General features: G+C 39.4%; 1 protein-coding gene across 1 annotated transcript in view; it reads right to left on the minus strand.

Moving 5' to 3' along the window:
* Positions 1–15,894, minus strand: part of Pcdhac2 (protocadherin alpha subfamily C, 2) — an 86,002-nt gene extending 70,108 nt beyond the window's left edge. Inside the window, exon 1 of the mRNA XM_055606751.1 lies at positions 13,459–15,894. Coding sequence (XP_055462726.1) covers positions 13,459–15,894 — 2,436 coding nt within the window. The remainder of the gene's footprint in view (positions 1–13,458) is intronic.
* Positions 15,895–16,244: the final 350 nt, after the last annotated feature.

Raw genomic sequence — 16,244 nt, forward strand, 5'->3', positions numbered from 1 at the left:
TCTGCTGTGTTTTATTTTTGGTTTTGTTTGTTTTTATAGCACTGGAGACTGAGACTATATCCTCACACTTTCCAGTCAAGTGCTCCAACACTAAGCAATCTTCCCAACTTTTTGAGGCAGGGTCTCACTGAATAATGCAGAGGTCATAGGTGAGTTAGGAGAACTGCTTATTGGCTTGTTCTTCCGGGCTTGCTCAGCCTGCTTTCTGATAGCAACTGGGACTATATATGACTATATCGGTGGCACAGACCACAGTGAGCTGAGTCTCCCATATCAATCCCCACAGGCAAATCTGGTGGTAGCATTTTCTCAGCTGAGGTCCCCTCTTTCCAAATGACACGCTAGCCTGTGTTGTGTTGACCTAAAACTAGCCAGTACACTTTGCCACAAGAACGGTACCTCAAAATAAACAAAGAGTTGGAGAGGGTGTTTCCCTCCAAAGAAACATTCCAGTTTATGAATAAAAGGGAATGAAAGCGTTCCACCCGTGGTTCTCAAAGTGTGTCTTTGTGTGCTTTGGGTGTCTTTAAGCCCCAAGTTAAGTTCAAAAGTACACTAAAACACTGTCTTTTTCACTGTGCTTTCATTTTCACTGATGATGCAAAAGCACCAGCATCATTACCACACATGGAGTCAAGCCAGTGTCTTCAAGCACCACTAAAGGTCATCACATTTATGACCATGCACTCGCAGTGAAGTGCTGCACTTATTACTAATTTTATTAAATATCAACCGTTAAGCACACATCTTAAAAATATTTTATGTGAGGAAACTAAACTGGAAAATAAGCTTAAAATGTTTCTGCTGCATACCGAGGAATGACATTGCCTCAAGGAATGCCACTCGTTACAGGATGAACTGGGTGTTTCTACAGAACAGCTTTTTTTTTTTTTTTACTGACAGGAAACACTGACAAACCATGAGTATCTGGCTGATGGTCTCTCAAAAACGATTGGAATGAGCTAGTCGCCCTACAGAAAACCACTAGCAATATTTACTCTGAATGATAAAACTCAAGATTTATGATGATGAAGCCTTTGGAAAAATATGGGGGCTGGAGAGATGGCTCAGTGGATAAGAGCACTGGCTGCTCTTCCATTGGGCCTGGGATTCATTCCCAGCATCCACATACCAGTTCACAACTGCCTGTAACTTTAGTTCCAGGGAATCTGATGCTCTATTCTGGCCTCTGGGGGTGTCAGGCATACATGTAGTAGACAGACAGACATACAGGTACAATATACACATAGAATTTTTAAACTAAATTTTTGAACTCTGGAAAACAAGTGTCTACCACCATAAGAATCCAGCTTCATAGTATGAAAGGCTCTCTTATGAGATCACTGAAAGCATGAACAAATGTGGTTGTTTTATAGCACATACTAAAATATAGTCACACTAGAAAGACTTGCAAACCTCAATAAGCCAATGTTTTCCAAATTACAAATAAATCTAAAATTCAAATTACATAATAGAGCTAAGATACTTTAGACGGTAAAGCACTTGTCACACAAGCACAGAGGCTTGAGTTCAAACCCTCAGGTTACATTTTTTTTAAAAGATGCATTTGACAACACATGCCTGTAACTCTAGCTCTGGAAAGCAGAGACAGGCAGATACTGGGAGCTCTATGACCAGCCTAGACAGGTCAATGAGTTTCAAGTTTAGTGAGAGCAATCAAGGAAAGACCTTGACCTTGGACCTCCAGGTACATATACCCACCTCCACATGATCACATAGCATATACATACATACACAACGCTACACAAATAAATAAATAAAATATGTAATCAATGAGAAGGATGGATGGTATTATCATTCTAATAGTCATTTATGAAAGTTCTACTCTATTTACTGCGTTGAATGAAAAAACAAATCTAGAACTAAAAGATATGGTATTAGTCATATCACTAATACTATTACACGCTTGCGGAATGACTTGGACTCTCAAATTCTGCTGTTGAGAGTAAAAATGGCAACCACTAATTTGGGGAACTATGGGCAGCCTCTATTCAAGCAGAACATATTTATACCTTATTATATGAGAAATTTGCACTACTGGTTTTATATCCAACAGAAATGCAATTATGTATAGACAACAAAAAGTGGTTGCTGAAGAACTGTTCACAATATCAAGAGAAAAACTTGAAAAAAACAGTTCACCAACAGAAAAAAATAATTAAATTGTAGTAAACTTGTATAATAAAATTGTGAAGTTATCTAACAGATGAATTATTGGTATACAAAATAGCCTAGTTGAAAGTCACCTTGCAAATGAATAAGATATCTCAACATAAAAATATAACTATACCATACAATAATATGTGGTTAATGTAATAATTAGATTACACATGGTTGACATATATTATATATTGGAGCTCACAATGGTTACATTTCAAAAAGGAGTCATGATGATAGGGATATTTAGGGTGCTGGTAATGTCTGACCTATCTACTTTTCTGGTGGTTGCATAATTGTGTTAAAATTGTATTCTCCATCAAGTTGTATACTTATAAAATATGAACACAATTTGTTGTATGTTATGCTCCAATTAAATTTTTCTAAATTAATATTTACTCATGAGTATAATGCCATAGTGAGAGAAAGTTTTCAGCCTAAAATCCATAATTAGAAATGGCAGGGCCTGGAGAGATGGCTCAGTGGTTAAGAGCGCTGTCTACTCTTCCAAAGGACCTGGGTTCAATTCCCAGCACCCCCATGGCATTTCACAATTGTCTGTAATGCCAATTCCAAGAGATCTCACACCTTCACACTAATGCACATAAAATAAAAAATTAAAAAATTAAAAAAAGAAATGGCAAAAGTCTGAAAATCAATAAGCTGAGCAAGAAACCAAAAACGAATATTGAACTGAATAAAAACAGTATATGAGCAAAGAAGAAAACAGCAGAAATTAACAAACTAGAGTACAAATACATAAGCACAAGAAACTCAGAAACCAAAAGGCAACACTGAAAAGGCTAATATAATCCACGAATTACTGCTGAGTCAAGTCATGAAAATTAAGAGGTGGCAATAAATCACACAGAAAATGAGGGCTGCATTCATAGGCCCTGCAGATGTGAAAAAGACCACATGAGGACGTTATAAACACTCTGTCTCAAAATGCTTAAATGTTTATATGAATTAACACAATTCACACAAATGAGATAAAAAAATAAAAATATGAATAATTCTATAAACAAATTTTATTTCAGGATTTACTTTTTCTGCAAAAGAAAAAAACCTCAGGCACAAAGAACTTCACTAGTGAATTATAAAAAATATATGGATTTTTGTGAAGGCGCATCACCAGTTTCAACTAACACACAATGACAGAGAATAGAAAAAAGAGGGAGGGAGGACAAGAGAGAGAAAGGGATGCAGAGAGATAGAGAGAGATTGGGACAAATATAATGTTAATACCAAATGCTGATAAGAAAAGAAAAGGAGAAACCAATCTCCAATGATGAACAGAGACACAAAGACCCACTATTAATATGTCATAACTGGTTACTTTTCTTTGGTGTAAACACCATTTTGAGTCTAAACAAACAGTAGCGTTTGATTAAATATTTCAAAGAATAACCACAGTGGTCATGGATCCGGAGAATATACCTGAAAATATTTTATTAGGATTCTGGCATGGGAACCAGAATATTTTTATGAGTCATCAGATGTCTCTAGGAACAGCTATAAATTTAGGATGAGAGAAAGAACGCTTTTCCCTTTTTTCTGCAACACAGTTTCTGGTTCTATACCCATTCCTAGATTCTAAAAAAGTTCTAGATGAATATATAATAATATTGAGGAAGAATTATTCATTACATAAATTACATGTTTTCTGAACCATTCTCTAAGCCCTTCAATTAAAACTGGGAACACGCCTTTGATTCCTATCTCCCCAAACTTAATCTTTGTCCTACTCCTGAAAGAGACTCCTTTTCCACCATACATCTTCTTCCTGAGGACTTCACATATTGGCACGGACACCAGTTGTGCTGGTTTCAATAGGTTTAGCCCTCATGTGTTTGATACTCATGTGTTTGAATGCTTAGCTTATATAGAGATCTTAAATTCTCTATCTCTGCACAGAAAAGTCAGTCTCCTTCTGTTGCCTAAAGACCAAGATGTAGAACTCTCTACCTGCATGCTGTCATGCTTCCCAAAATGATGATAATGGCCTAAGTCTCTGAAACGGTAAGCCAGCCACAAATAAATGTTTTCTTTAATAAGAGTTGCCATGGTCACAGTGCCTCTTCACAACAATAACACCTTAACTAAACGCTTTCCCATAGTCCCTCTTGGCATTTCCTCATGGCCTATCCTCTCACAGTAAAAGGACAGAAAGAGATATTCCAAGCAAATGGGCTCAAAAACCAAATAGTTGTAGCTATTTTAATATCAGACAAGACTTCAAACCAACTAATTAGATAAGATAGAGAAGGACACTGCATACTAATTAAAGGAAAATCCACCAAGAGGTTATTACAATTATAAACATTTATTCAACAAACACAAAGTCCCCCAGGTTCATAAAATAAGCTCTACGACAGCTAAAACCACATGTTGGCCCTCACACAGTTACAGAAGGTGACTTTAATATTCTACTCTCTTCAACAGACAGGCCATCCAGACAAAAGCTAAACAGAAAAATGCTGAAATTAAATAATGCCACAAACCAAATAAACTTAGCATACACCTAGAGAAAATCTTATCTAAACATGAAATAATATACTTTCTTATAAATAGTTCATGGAACCTTCTCTGAAATTGATCAAACACTAGGACAGAAAGCAACAGATATAAGAAATTTAAAGTGACCACGTCCTATCTTAACACCAGTGAATTATTACTGCTGGATTTCAACAACAACAGAAAGTTTACAAACTAATGGAAATCAAGAAGGAAAGTAAAACCCATGAAGTGGTTCTAAGAGTCAGGTTCATAGCACTAAGTAGCCACATCAAAAAACTGGAGAGATTTCATAATTAGAAAATTAACAATAGGCCAAAAAGCTGTAGAACAACAAGAAGAAACAAGACCCAAAAAGAGTAGATGACAAGAAAAATCAAACTCAGGGCTAAAATCAAGGAAACAGAAACAAAACAAATACAACCAATAAAAAAAAAAGCAAAGAATTGGTTCTTTGAGAAAATCAACAAGCACAACAAATCCTCAGCCAAATTAACCTTAAGATGGAGAGAAGATTAAAATTATAGATGAAAGGTGGTATTACAAAAGACACTGAGAAAATTTGCAGAATCATAAGGACAAATTTTTAAAATATTTACTCCAATAAGTTGGAAAAACTAGAAGAAATGGATGAATGTCTTGACATATATGCTCTACCAAAGTTAAATCAAGATCAAATAAACAATTTAAACAGGCTCCTAACCCCTAAGGAACTAGAAGAAATAATTAAAGTCTCACAAACAAACAAACAAAAAATTCCTAGGGCCAGCTAGTTTCAGCACAGAATTTTACCAGACCTTTACAGAAGATTTAACACCAATACTCCTCCACAAAATAGAAACTGAAGGAACATTTCCTAATTCTTTTCACAAAGCCACTATTATCAAAACCACACAAACACCCAATGACAAAAACAAAATATAGACCAATATCACTACGAACAGAGAAGGAAATATTCTCAGTAAAATACAAACTGAATTCATGCGCCCATAAAAAATATGATCACGTTGCCTTATCCCAGGGATGCAAGAATAGTTTAACATACATACACTGACAAACATAATTCACTACATAGACTGAAAGAAAAATATCTCACGAACATCTCATTAGAAGCATCAAAGGCCTTTGACAAAATCTAACACCCCTTCATCATAAAAGTCTTGGAGAGATTAGGGAAACATATCTCACCATAATAAAGGCCATTTACAGCAAGCCCATAGCCAACATCAACTTAAATTGAGAGAAACTAAAAGCACTTCTACTAAAATTAGAATACAGCAGTGATTTCCACTCTCTCAATACCTACTCAATATAGTACTTGAAGTTCTAGATAGAACACTAAGACAATTGAAGAAGATCAAGGATACAAATATGAAAGGAAGAAGTCAAAGTATCTTTATTTGCAGATAAGACTGTGTGCATAAGTGACCCTTAAAACTCCTTCAGGAAAATCCTACAGTTCATAAATATTTTCAGCAAAGTAGCAGGATGCAAAAGTATTATACAAAAATCAGTTGCCCTTCTATATACAAATGGCCAACAGACTTAGAAATAAATCAGGGAAACAGCACCTTTAACAGAAGCCTCAAAACTATCTTGGGATAATTCTAACCAAGCAAAAATTTTAAGCCACTGAAGAAAACAATTGAGAATATAATAGAAGATGGAAAGATCTCTCATTTTATCAGTAGGATAGATACAGTAAAAATGACCATCCCATGAAAAGCAATCTACAGATTCAGTGCAATCCCCATTCAAATTTCAACACAATTCTTCACAGAAATTGAATGAATAATCCCCAACTTCATAAAAACACAAGAAATTTAGAACATATAAAACAACTCTAAATAATAAAAGAACTAGAGGTATCATCATCTCCAATATCAAACTGTACTACAAAGATACACTAATAAAAACAGTATATAACTGTCATTAAAAATGAAACACTGATCAGTGATACTAAGTTGAATAGTCAGACTTACGTCCACAAACTATGAACACCTGTTTACATATATATATATGTGTGTGTGTGTGTGTATATATATATATATATATTACAGACAAGCCAAAAAGAGAACCTTTAATAAATGATGCTGGCCAAACTGTGTTGCTGCATGTAGAAGAAATGCAAATATATTCATATCTATTACTTTTCAAAAAACTCAATTCCAAATTTATTTGGATAAGGCCAGATACACTAAGCTTAGAAGAAAAAGCAAGGGCAAGGTTTGAACTCATTGACACAGGAAAGGACTTCCTGAACAGGACACTGATAGTGTAGGCACCAAGACCAATAATTAATAAATGGAAACTCATGAAACTTAAAAGTGTCTGTGTGGGAAAGGACTCTATAATTTGGGCAAAATATCAGCCTACAAAACGGGAAATGATCTTTACCAGCTATACATCTGATAAAGGGTTGATATCTAAAATATATAAAGAGTGAAAAAAGAAAAAAAAACCCGCAACTTAACATCCAAAAAACAAATAACCTGATTAAAAATGAGATACAGAACTAGAGGCAAGGAGAGGATGTTCCGAGGTAGAATAAATACAATATAGTATTATGGAAAGACAAAGGGGAAACTAGAACGAAAAAATTAAAAGGAGGGAGGATGTGAGAAAAGAGTAAAAGAAGGAATTTGGAGAGGGACAATTAACACTAAGACTGATTTGAAAAACTATATAAAAACCTACTCTATAGAAGCTTCCTAAAATATATAGATATGTTAAAAAGAACCTATATGGACTCACCAAATCATAGAGGAGAGACCTCCCCAACTAGATACCTTATGCAACTAAGTAAAATCTCCTGTTCCAAGAATGGGTTCTATTTTGTTGAGTCATTGGCCAACAGAGCCCTTTGGGAACCCCCCCAAACATCACAGAGTACTGCCACTGTTACTGGTTTCTCCTCATGACCTCACCTTACCAAAAGGTAAGGCCTTTTGCTGAAGACAACATTTACTTCATCCAACATGTAAAAGTCAAGCTGGTGTCTAACAAGAAGCTTCATCCCTACCAAGTCATGGTACCAGAAGGTGCTTTGCATGTTACTGCAGGAGAAAGGTAATCATCAATATCACTGACCTATAAACCCTGCAACCTACAACAGCAACTTGACTGAAGACACGCTGATACAACAGTGGCATACGTGTTATGGGAGTAACCAACCATGTTTTAATAATTGAACTTAAGGCCCATTCCATGACATGGAACCCATAACTTCACTACAAATGTGGCCAAGAACATGAGACTAGACAGGACATGGGCCTAGAGGAAAACCTACCACACTATTTTTCAAATGGAACATAGCAATAAAATGACTCCTAGCGGCATACTGTTATACTCATAGGGGTAACAACCCACATCAAAGAATCGTCTTCTTGCAGTAGATGGAATTGACCCAGAGAACCACAACTGGACAATATGCAGAGAGTTAGAGACTTTGGAGCACTCAGTTCTTCATCAATCCCCTCCTTTCAAGGCTCAGGTATTTGTGTTGAAGAGATGGAAGATTGTAACCGCCAGAGGTGATGGATGACTCTAAGGAAACGGTCTTCCAGATACAACAAGACTGATGCATGTGTAAACCCATATAAAGACTGATAGCACGCTTAAGACATGAGTAGGTCCAAGCCAGACAAAGTTCCAGCACTGGGGTGGGGGAAAGGTGAACACAGAGTCCCATCTCTAACCATCTTCAGTTGATACCCACTGGCCACAGGAAAAACTAGTTTTCTTCAATGGAGTCTCACAGGCTGTATCAACCACACTCCAGGACAGGTCCCATGCTCAGGAGGAGTTAGTTGGTCAACATAAAACAAACCCAAAGGTATTTTGGACTTTCTTTTTCATGTTTGCTTTGTTTGGTATCTTATCTTATTGATCTTTTGCTTGTTTGTTTTGATTTTCATTTTGTGAGGGAGTTGTTTCTTGTTTTCTGTTTTTATTTCTTGAGGGTATTTTTGTTTGTTTGTTTTTTTAAGAGGAAAAAAACCCATAAAGTGGGGTGAGTAAGGAAGTGGGAAGAAATGTGGGAGGTGAATTTTTTTTCAAAAAAATTTTTCAGTAAAAAAAAAAAAGAGAGAGAACCACGTGGCAACAAACAAACAAAAACGCTCTGGAAACAAAACCAGTGGTCCTGGGGTTTTGCTGTTACTGTTGTTTCTGTTTGTTTGCTTGAATTACTATTATCAGCAAACTCCTTATAACCCATGATATTGTAGTCAGGAGATTGGGTTGTGGTTCATATTTATTTGATGTTCTTACAAATATTAATATTTCTGATATGCATTTGAACAACATAGTAAAAACCTTTTAGCAAGTATTTAGTCCTGAATGCAACCCATACAAGTGAATATTACTGTTTCCCTCTAACTGCAAGTTTGAAGGCAACAAAAGAAAACCAATAGATAACTAATAAATCAGACATATTGTCAATACTTTCCCACTCACAAATTTTCATGTATTGCTTTTCTTGTCTGTCTACTCAAGTGATAATGCTATCTTTCTGGGTGAATTATTTCTTTTTATTTTTTGAGATTATAATATAATTACATCATTTCCCCCTTCCCATTCCCACCTCCTGGCCTTTCCATATGACCCTCCTTGCTTTTTTTCAAATTCATGACCTCTTCTTCGTTACTTGCACAAACACACACGCATACACACACATGCAAAAATTACCTATCTAAGGTTCTCCATTGTGTACTAGTATACTAGTATACTATCTAAGTACTAGTATACTATCTAAATGAGGGCTTTGCATAAATACATAATACAACAATAACCTGCTTAGTCTTTATAATATAGCTTGTATGTATGTTTTCAGGACTGACCAACTGGCATGTCCTTCCCTGGAGAAAATGTTTCTTCTTACCCTCAGAATGTCTTAGTTGCCTGTCATTCTTTGTATACTGTTGAGGCCCTATGAGATTCCCTCCTTCCATGTCAGCAGGTCTATTTTTGTCATCTTTTTTCAGGTCTTACTTATGTAACCATATTGGTGAGACTATGGGTATAGCTTCTGACATTCCCAGGAGCAAACTCCCTGTTCCTCTGGTTCTTACCATCTTTCTGTCTCCTCTTCCACACTGATCTCGAGCCTTACGTCCAGGACTTGTATTGTAGATGTATCCATTGGAACTGGGCTCCACAACTCTGCAAGCTTCCATATAAGAAAACCAACCAAGAATTCTGCCCAGCTGTGATGCTTATGAACCACTACAAGGACCAGCATGGCCTGATGTCCATAGGCGCAATATTGGCACAGATCTCTTAATGGTAACCAACAGCTCTCGAATTGGACTTAAGACCTCCTCACCAAAAAGGTAAATTATGCCTGGTACCAAAAAGCTAGCCAACTACCCAGAGCTGTTAAAGTCATGGATCTTGGAGGAGAACTTACAAATGCCACTTTACTCGGCATAATCCAAAACTACATTCTAAATACTTATCCTTTTGCCCACAAGCAAGTGAAGTTCTTGTCCCTCATTAAGGAAACTTCTCTTTGCAACAGGTTACAGAAAACCATAACCAATCAAATGTTAACTTTCTTTTTCACCTATCTGAGGGTCCCTATTTTAAAATAAGTACTATTCTATAAATGAGGTTTTAAAAATCTGAATGTATTTCACATGCATGTAAGCTTCCTAAGTTATAGCACTATAAAATGTTTAAAATGTGGCCAGTATTATCAAAGTCAAAATAGTTATAAGGAAACATCTAATAAGCCTTTGACTGAGTCTACTTATAAATGCATCTTAACAAATAAATAAATAGAAGCATGTTGAATGTGAAAAACATTCTACTACTCTGTAAACAGTTCACACTGCAAGTATCCCATATCCTGTTTATTCCTGAACAATAGCATTGTAATATAGCAATGAGATGCTCAGTCAAGTAACTTTAGTATATTATATTAAAGACTAGATGTATGCTTTTTTCCCCATCCATTTTTGCTGCAGTAATGTTTTCTTTAAAACAATGCCAACACTTCAATTACAAATAGCAAGTTAAAATTTACCCACCACAAAAAAAAAAAAAAATCCCACCACGGGTACTTTCTTTGATACCAGCTTTAGGAATTAAACTACCTCAACAGAAAAGCAAAACAGTGGCATGAGGCACCCATTTCTTGGACAGTAGGTCAATTTTTTTCGTGTCTGTTACATAATTTCAGTATGGGGGATGCAGATGAAATCCATGTTTGACTAGATTTCTTAAGCTAACAATTTTATATGTAATACTATAATTATATAGAAACCATATAATTATATATAATATTGGATATATACGTGTATATACACACACAATACATACATGTGGAGCTGCAGGTGTATGCATCCATGCTCCACGTGTGGAGGCAAGAGGAAGACACGGGAGGTCATCTACCGCTCAACCCTTTACTGAAATAAGACAGGATTTCTTACTGAAATGGAGCTCATGGTCGGGCTTGTCCAGTTATCCCTGTAGTGCCTACAGTCAGCCTGTCTCTGCCAGCCAGCACAGGTACAGCCACACCTAGTTTGTAGGCACACCCAGTGTTTTACATGGATGGTGGACATTAGAATTCAGTTTCTCATGCTTTCATAGCAAGCACCCTTACCTACTGCAGTATCTGCTCACCCTATTTTTTTTCATATAAATATCTCATTTTCCTTTTAAAATTTCATATCTGTTGGCCTTTATTATGACTTACTAGCATTTCTCTTTTCTAGTCAAATCTGTTTTTTGAACTATCCCTATCACTAATATCCTCTCTCTCTCTCTCTTTGTCTCCAAAAGAACAATGATCAAGACTGATGGCATAAATATGTTTCCAGCACCTGGGAGGCAGATCTAGGCTGATTTCTATGAGTTACATGCCAGCCTGGTCTACATAATAAGTTCCAGACCAGGGTTACAAGCTAAAACCCAGAAACAAAAAGAAATTAAGTAAATGGATGGTATTTACATATTAAGTGCTTGGATCCTTGACTTGTTAACATTGAAACACTACAATTTCCTCTCTTAATACTAACTGAGATTTTTGTAGGTAGCATTTTCTGCAAATTTCATAATGTAATGATGTGTAACTCTATTGATCCGTTTGCTATCTAAAGAACTGGTCCATGCTTATTCCAGAATAAAGCACAAAAAGAGTTTTCATGCTATGTAAGGGCCAGAAAGCCCCTCTGCCCAACCATTTCGTTGCGTATGAAAATGTGGGGGAATGTAGTCATTGAACCATTGTATTTGGAATGTAAACATGTATACAGTGTGACATGCATGTTGTACACATGAGGTACATGCTGAAGTGTTAACATTTCAATCCATTACTTTCACACTTGTTAATTCATTCAGTAGGCATCGCTTACATATTAGGTTTTGTTGTGCCGTGTGAAAATGGTAAACACATAAAATTATAATAAATTTAAATCTCTTGTATTTGCAGTTCCACCATTATTTGAGGAAGAATAATTCTCAAGCCATTTCAAGGAATGCTTTGTTTTCCTCCCCTAACTTCTGTGTCCATAAGTTCTTGTGTCCGTGATTACTTTGAGAGGTCGGAAAACAATAACGTATAATAATAATGATGGTGTGAAATAGACGGTCCTAACTCCATGCAATTTTTTTTTGAAATTCCAAAAGCCACTGAAGTATTTGAATTTCTTAACTTGTGGGTGTGTCACTCTAAAATAATTTAATCCAAATTAAGTGAGTTTAGAAAAATTAATATAACTCTGAAGACATGTGTGTGTCTGACAAAAGAGTGCTCGTGTTTTGGAAAGATGTGCTTAATTAAAAACAAATAAAGGTTGTCATGCCATTCACTCCCCATTGTTACCTCCTGTGTGTCAACACAAACAGGTGTTCTGAGATACGCTCGCAATTTTTACGTGTTTTCAAGGAGCTGTGGGGTTATTAACTATGTCTAGGCATGCATTTTCCAAAGGTTATGTGCCACAGTGATATTTAGAAAAAGTATAGGATACAGAATATGCTACATTTTATTAAAGATAATTCAAGACCAAAGTCAAATGTCATCTCTACTACAAATCTCTATTTGATTTCCTTCTTTCCATCCAGATATTTACTCCACTGCAGTTTATTTTACTCCTCCAGTGATTATCATTTTTCAAAAAGTGTCTCTTTTTCTCTGTTTTGTTCATACTCATAAACTTTGTTCGTGTCGGTATGCATACTCATGTTTTTTCACTTTAGATATGTGAGCACTCTCTCACATCTGTTGCCCAAGGAGCACTCCAGCACTTGATTATCATTAATTTAGGTCTCTATCCCAGATTACTAATATAGGTTTTGATATATTTTAGTGTTTTACTCTGTTTCTCAGAAGTAAACTATAAGAGCTGGTGAAATGTTCATCAGATAAAGGTGCTTGACAACTTGAGTTCAATACCCAGAATGTACATGATAGAGAGAGAAGAGCAACTTTCTCTGATAGCCACACACACACACACACACCATGTTTCAGACATGTGCACACGCACTCATAAACACGCAATCAACCAATCTTTAAATTTTAATTTCTAAAAAAATAACTGAATTCCTTGAAGTCTAGAACAATATCCTAATACACATTGACAAAATTCTTACCAGATTGAGCATTCAGATGATTAAATGTAAGCTAAAAAAAAAAAAAAAAAAAAAAAAAAAAAAAAAAAAAAAAAAAAAAAAGACTCATTTAAGAAACATTCCAGAACACAGCTAGTAACTATCTCCTTGTCAGGGGAGTCAAACCCCATAAAATGTGCTTACCATGTCATTGATACTTGTGTGATCCCCTTTCCTATTCTGAATCAGAACACAGGATATTGGTGAATTCAGTCCCACACCAGGGGCCAGATTTCTCAGACAGGCAGCATTGTATTTCCCATGGAAGAACAAGCTGTTACTACCAGAACCAAGTCCCAGAGAGGCTTGATAGAGATATGTCTGAGAGAGTCTCTCGATTGTAGTGACATCTATTGTGGCTGATGTCACACAGGGACCAAAAGCCATAGTCCTCTCATGCCCCACATTTTCTGGAGAATGACAGCAGTTCTGAGAGCAACAATCTGGGTTCTGGCTCAACTTGGTGCACACAAAGAAAAGCAAGCACCCCAAAAATAAAAACGAAACGCAGACCAGGGCTATTACCAAGGACAAGTTCCGGGCAGAAAGCTGTGCTCCTGGTTCCCAAACATCTTCGAAGTCTGGAAGGACCTGAGGAGCAGCATTGCTCAACAACACACCCAGAATAACGGAGGAGGAAAGCGGTGGCTCTCCATGGTCCTGAACCACCACCACCACGCTCTGCTTAACCGCGTCCGTGGGAAAAACTGAACGTGCAGTGCGCAGCTCTCCCGTGTGGACCGAAATTCTGAAAAGGCTAGAGTCAGAGGCCCGAGAGATGCGGTAGGAGAGCCAGGCATTAGAGCCACTGTCTGCATCCTCTGCTACCACCTTTGTGACCAGGTGTCCAGCCCGGGCAGAGCGGGGCACGCTTTCCGCGGGGATAGAGCCATTTCTGGGCAAGGGAAACAAGATGTCTGGCGCGTTGTCATTCCTGTCTACCACAAACAAGCTCACAGTCGCTGTTGCGCTTCTGGGGGGAACGCCGCCATCTCGGCCTTCCACTTGGAAGTGAAAGCCCCTGAGCTGCTCGAAGTCAAACGAGGTTTTGGCAGTGATAACACCGCTGGTTGATCCCACTGCCACCAAGCTGGAGGCAGCTGGCATCCCTTCAGAAATGACATCCAGCAGCTCGTAAAAGACAAGGCCGTTCAAGCCCAGGTCTGGGTCCTGAGCAAACACACGGCCTAAAGAAACTCCAGGGCTGTTGTTTTCGGCCACGAAAAGTTCCTGTTGTGGTTGAGGAAAGCTTGGTGTGTTGTCGTTCACATCAGCCACTGACACAGTGAGTGTCTTTTGGACGCTAGGCGGGGGCAGGCCGCCATCCGAGGCAGTGATCAGGACCTGGTATTCACTTGCTTGCTCCCGATCCAGGGGCCCATCCGTCAGCAACCTGTAGTAGCTCTCAAAAGAAGCCTTCAGCTGAAAGGGGCCTTTGCTCGACATGCTACAAGTGACCTTACCATTGGAACCAAGGTCTTCATCCTTTACACTAAGGAGAGCGATTACCGTGCCAGGAGCTGCATCCTCAGGTACTGGGCTGGAGAAGGTCATGAAGTCCATCTGGGGGGCGTGATCGTTCACGTCAGTGACCTCTACAAGCAGCTTGGTAGTGCTAGCTAGACTAAAAGCACCTTCGTCCCTTGCTTCAACGTACGCTTCCAACAACGTTTCCGGTGGACCTAGAGAAGCAGCCACCCGAACCTCCCCACTTTTAGGGTGCACGTGAAAGAGGTGCCTCAGCTCTGCTGGTGTGCTGTCGCTTAAGGAGTACCAGACTTCCCCATTGGCTCCTTCATCCGGGTCTGAGGCGTGAACGTGGATCAGCACAGTCCCATTGGTTGCAGTCTCTGGAACTTTGGCACTGTATACGGAGTGTTCAAACACAGGTGCGTTGTCGTTGGTGTCCACCACGGTGATGGTGACCTGAGCGTCCCCCGAGCGTGCAGGCAGGCCACCGTCCTGAGCAGTGAGCACCAGCAGGTGAGAGTCCCACTGCTCTCGATCCAGCGCTTTCTCCAGCACCAACTCTGGGTATTTGCTACCATCGACCCGCGACCCCATGTCCAGGCGAAAGTGCTGGCTGGTGCTGAGGCTGTAACTTAGCACCCCGTTGCTTCCCTCGTCAGCATCTTGGGCATTCGGGAGAGTGAACCGGGCTCCAGGCAGCAGGAACTCCGGGATATGCAGGTGCACGTCTCCAGCAGGGAACAGGGGCGAGTTGTCATTAGCGTCCAGGAGATGGACGCGCACCTTATGCAGCTCCAGAGGGTCCTCAAACATTAGCTCGTAAGTCAAGACGCAAGCAGCTTTGGCCCCGCACAACTGCTCGCGATCTGCTGGCTCTCGAACCACCAAACTACCGCTGCCCAGGTCCACCCCGAAGTAGGGCTCGCTGTGGCTGGAAAGGAAGCGAAAGTTCCGCAAAGACAGAGCAGCTGTGGATAGTTTCAAGTCCGAGGCGATATTGCCTACAGAGACTCCTGGTTTGGTCTCCTCCAGCACGGAGTACTCCAGCTGTCCCGCTGTGGCACCGCAAGAGATCCACCAACACAGAACCGCCACCCCCCAGCCCACCATCCTCCCTTTCGGCGTCCACGCTCCAGGGGCAGCGACCTGGGACCATGCTCCGAACTCCTGGAGAGGAGGAGCCTGGAAAAGCGCGAGCTGCTCCGCCAGCAAGCACTGCAAGCAAGCTCGAAGTGCGGCGGCGACCCGCGGTCCGCCCTGGCTGGGCTGCTGGGTGTGCTGAGCGCAGAGGAGCGCAGCGCCGCCTAGGGGTGCAGAGGTGAACTGCCCGGGCGAGGAGGCTCGGTCTGCGCCCGCCCGCCGGGGCTGAAGTCCTGCCTGGACTGCGCGCCTACTGTTCGCTCGAGCTGGCTCCAGGCTGGACGCGAAAGATGCTGACACGCCTCCTGCCAGTGACGTCT

This window comes from Psammomys obesus, unplaced genomic scaffold (genome assembly GCF_907164565.1).
Source record: "Psammomys obesus unplaced genomic scaffold, mPsaObe1.curated_primary_1811, whole genome shotgun sequence".
Classification (NCBI taxonomy): Eukaryota; Metazoa; Chordata; class Mammalia; order Rodentia; family Muridae; genus Psammomys; species Psammomys obesus.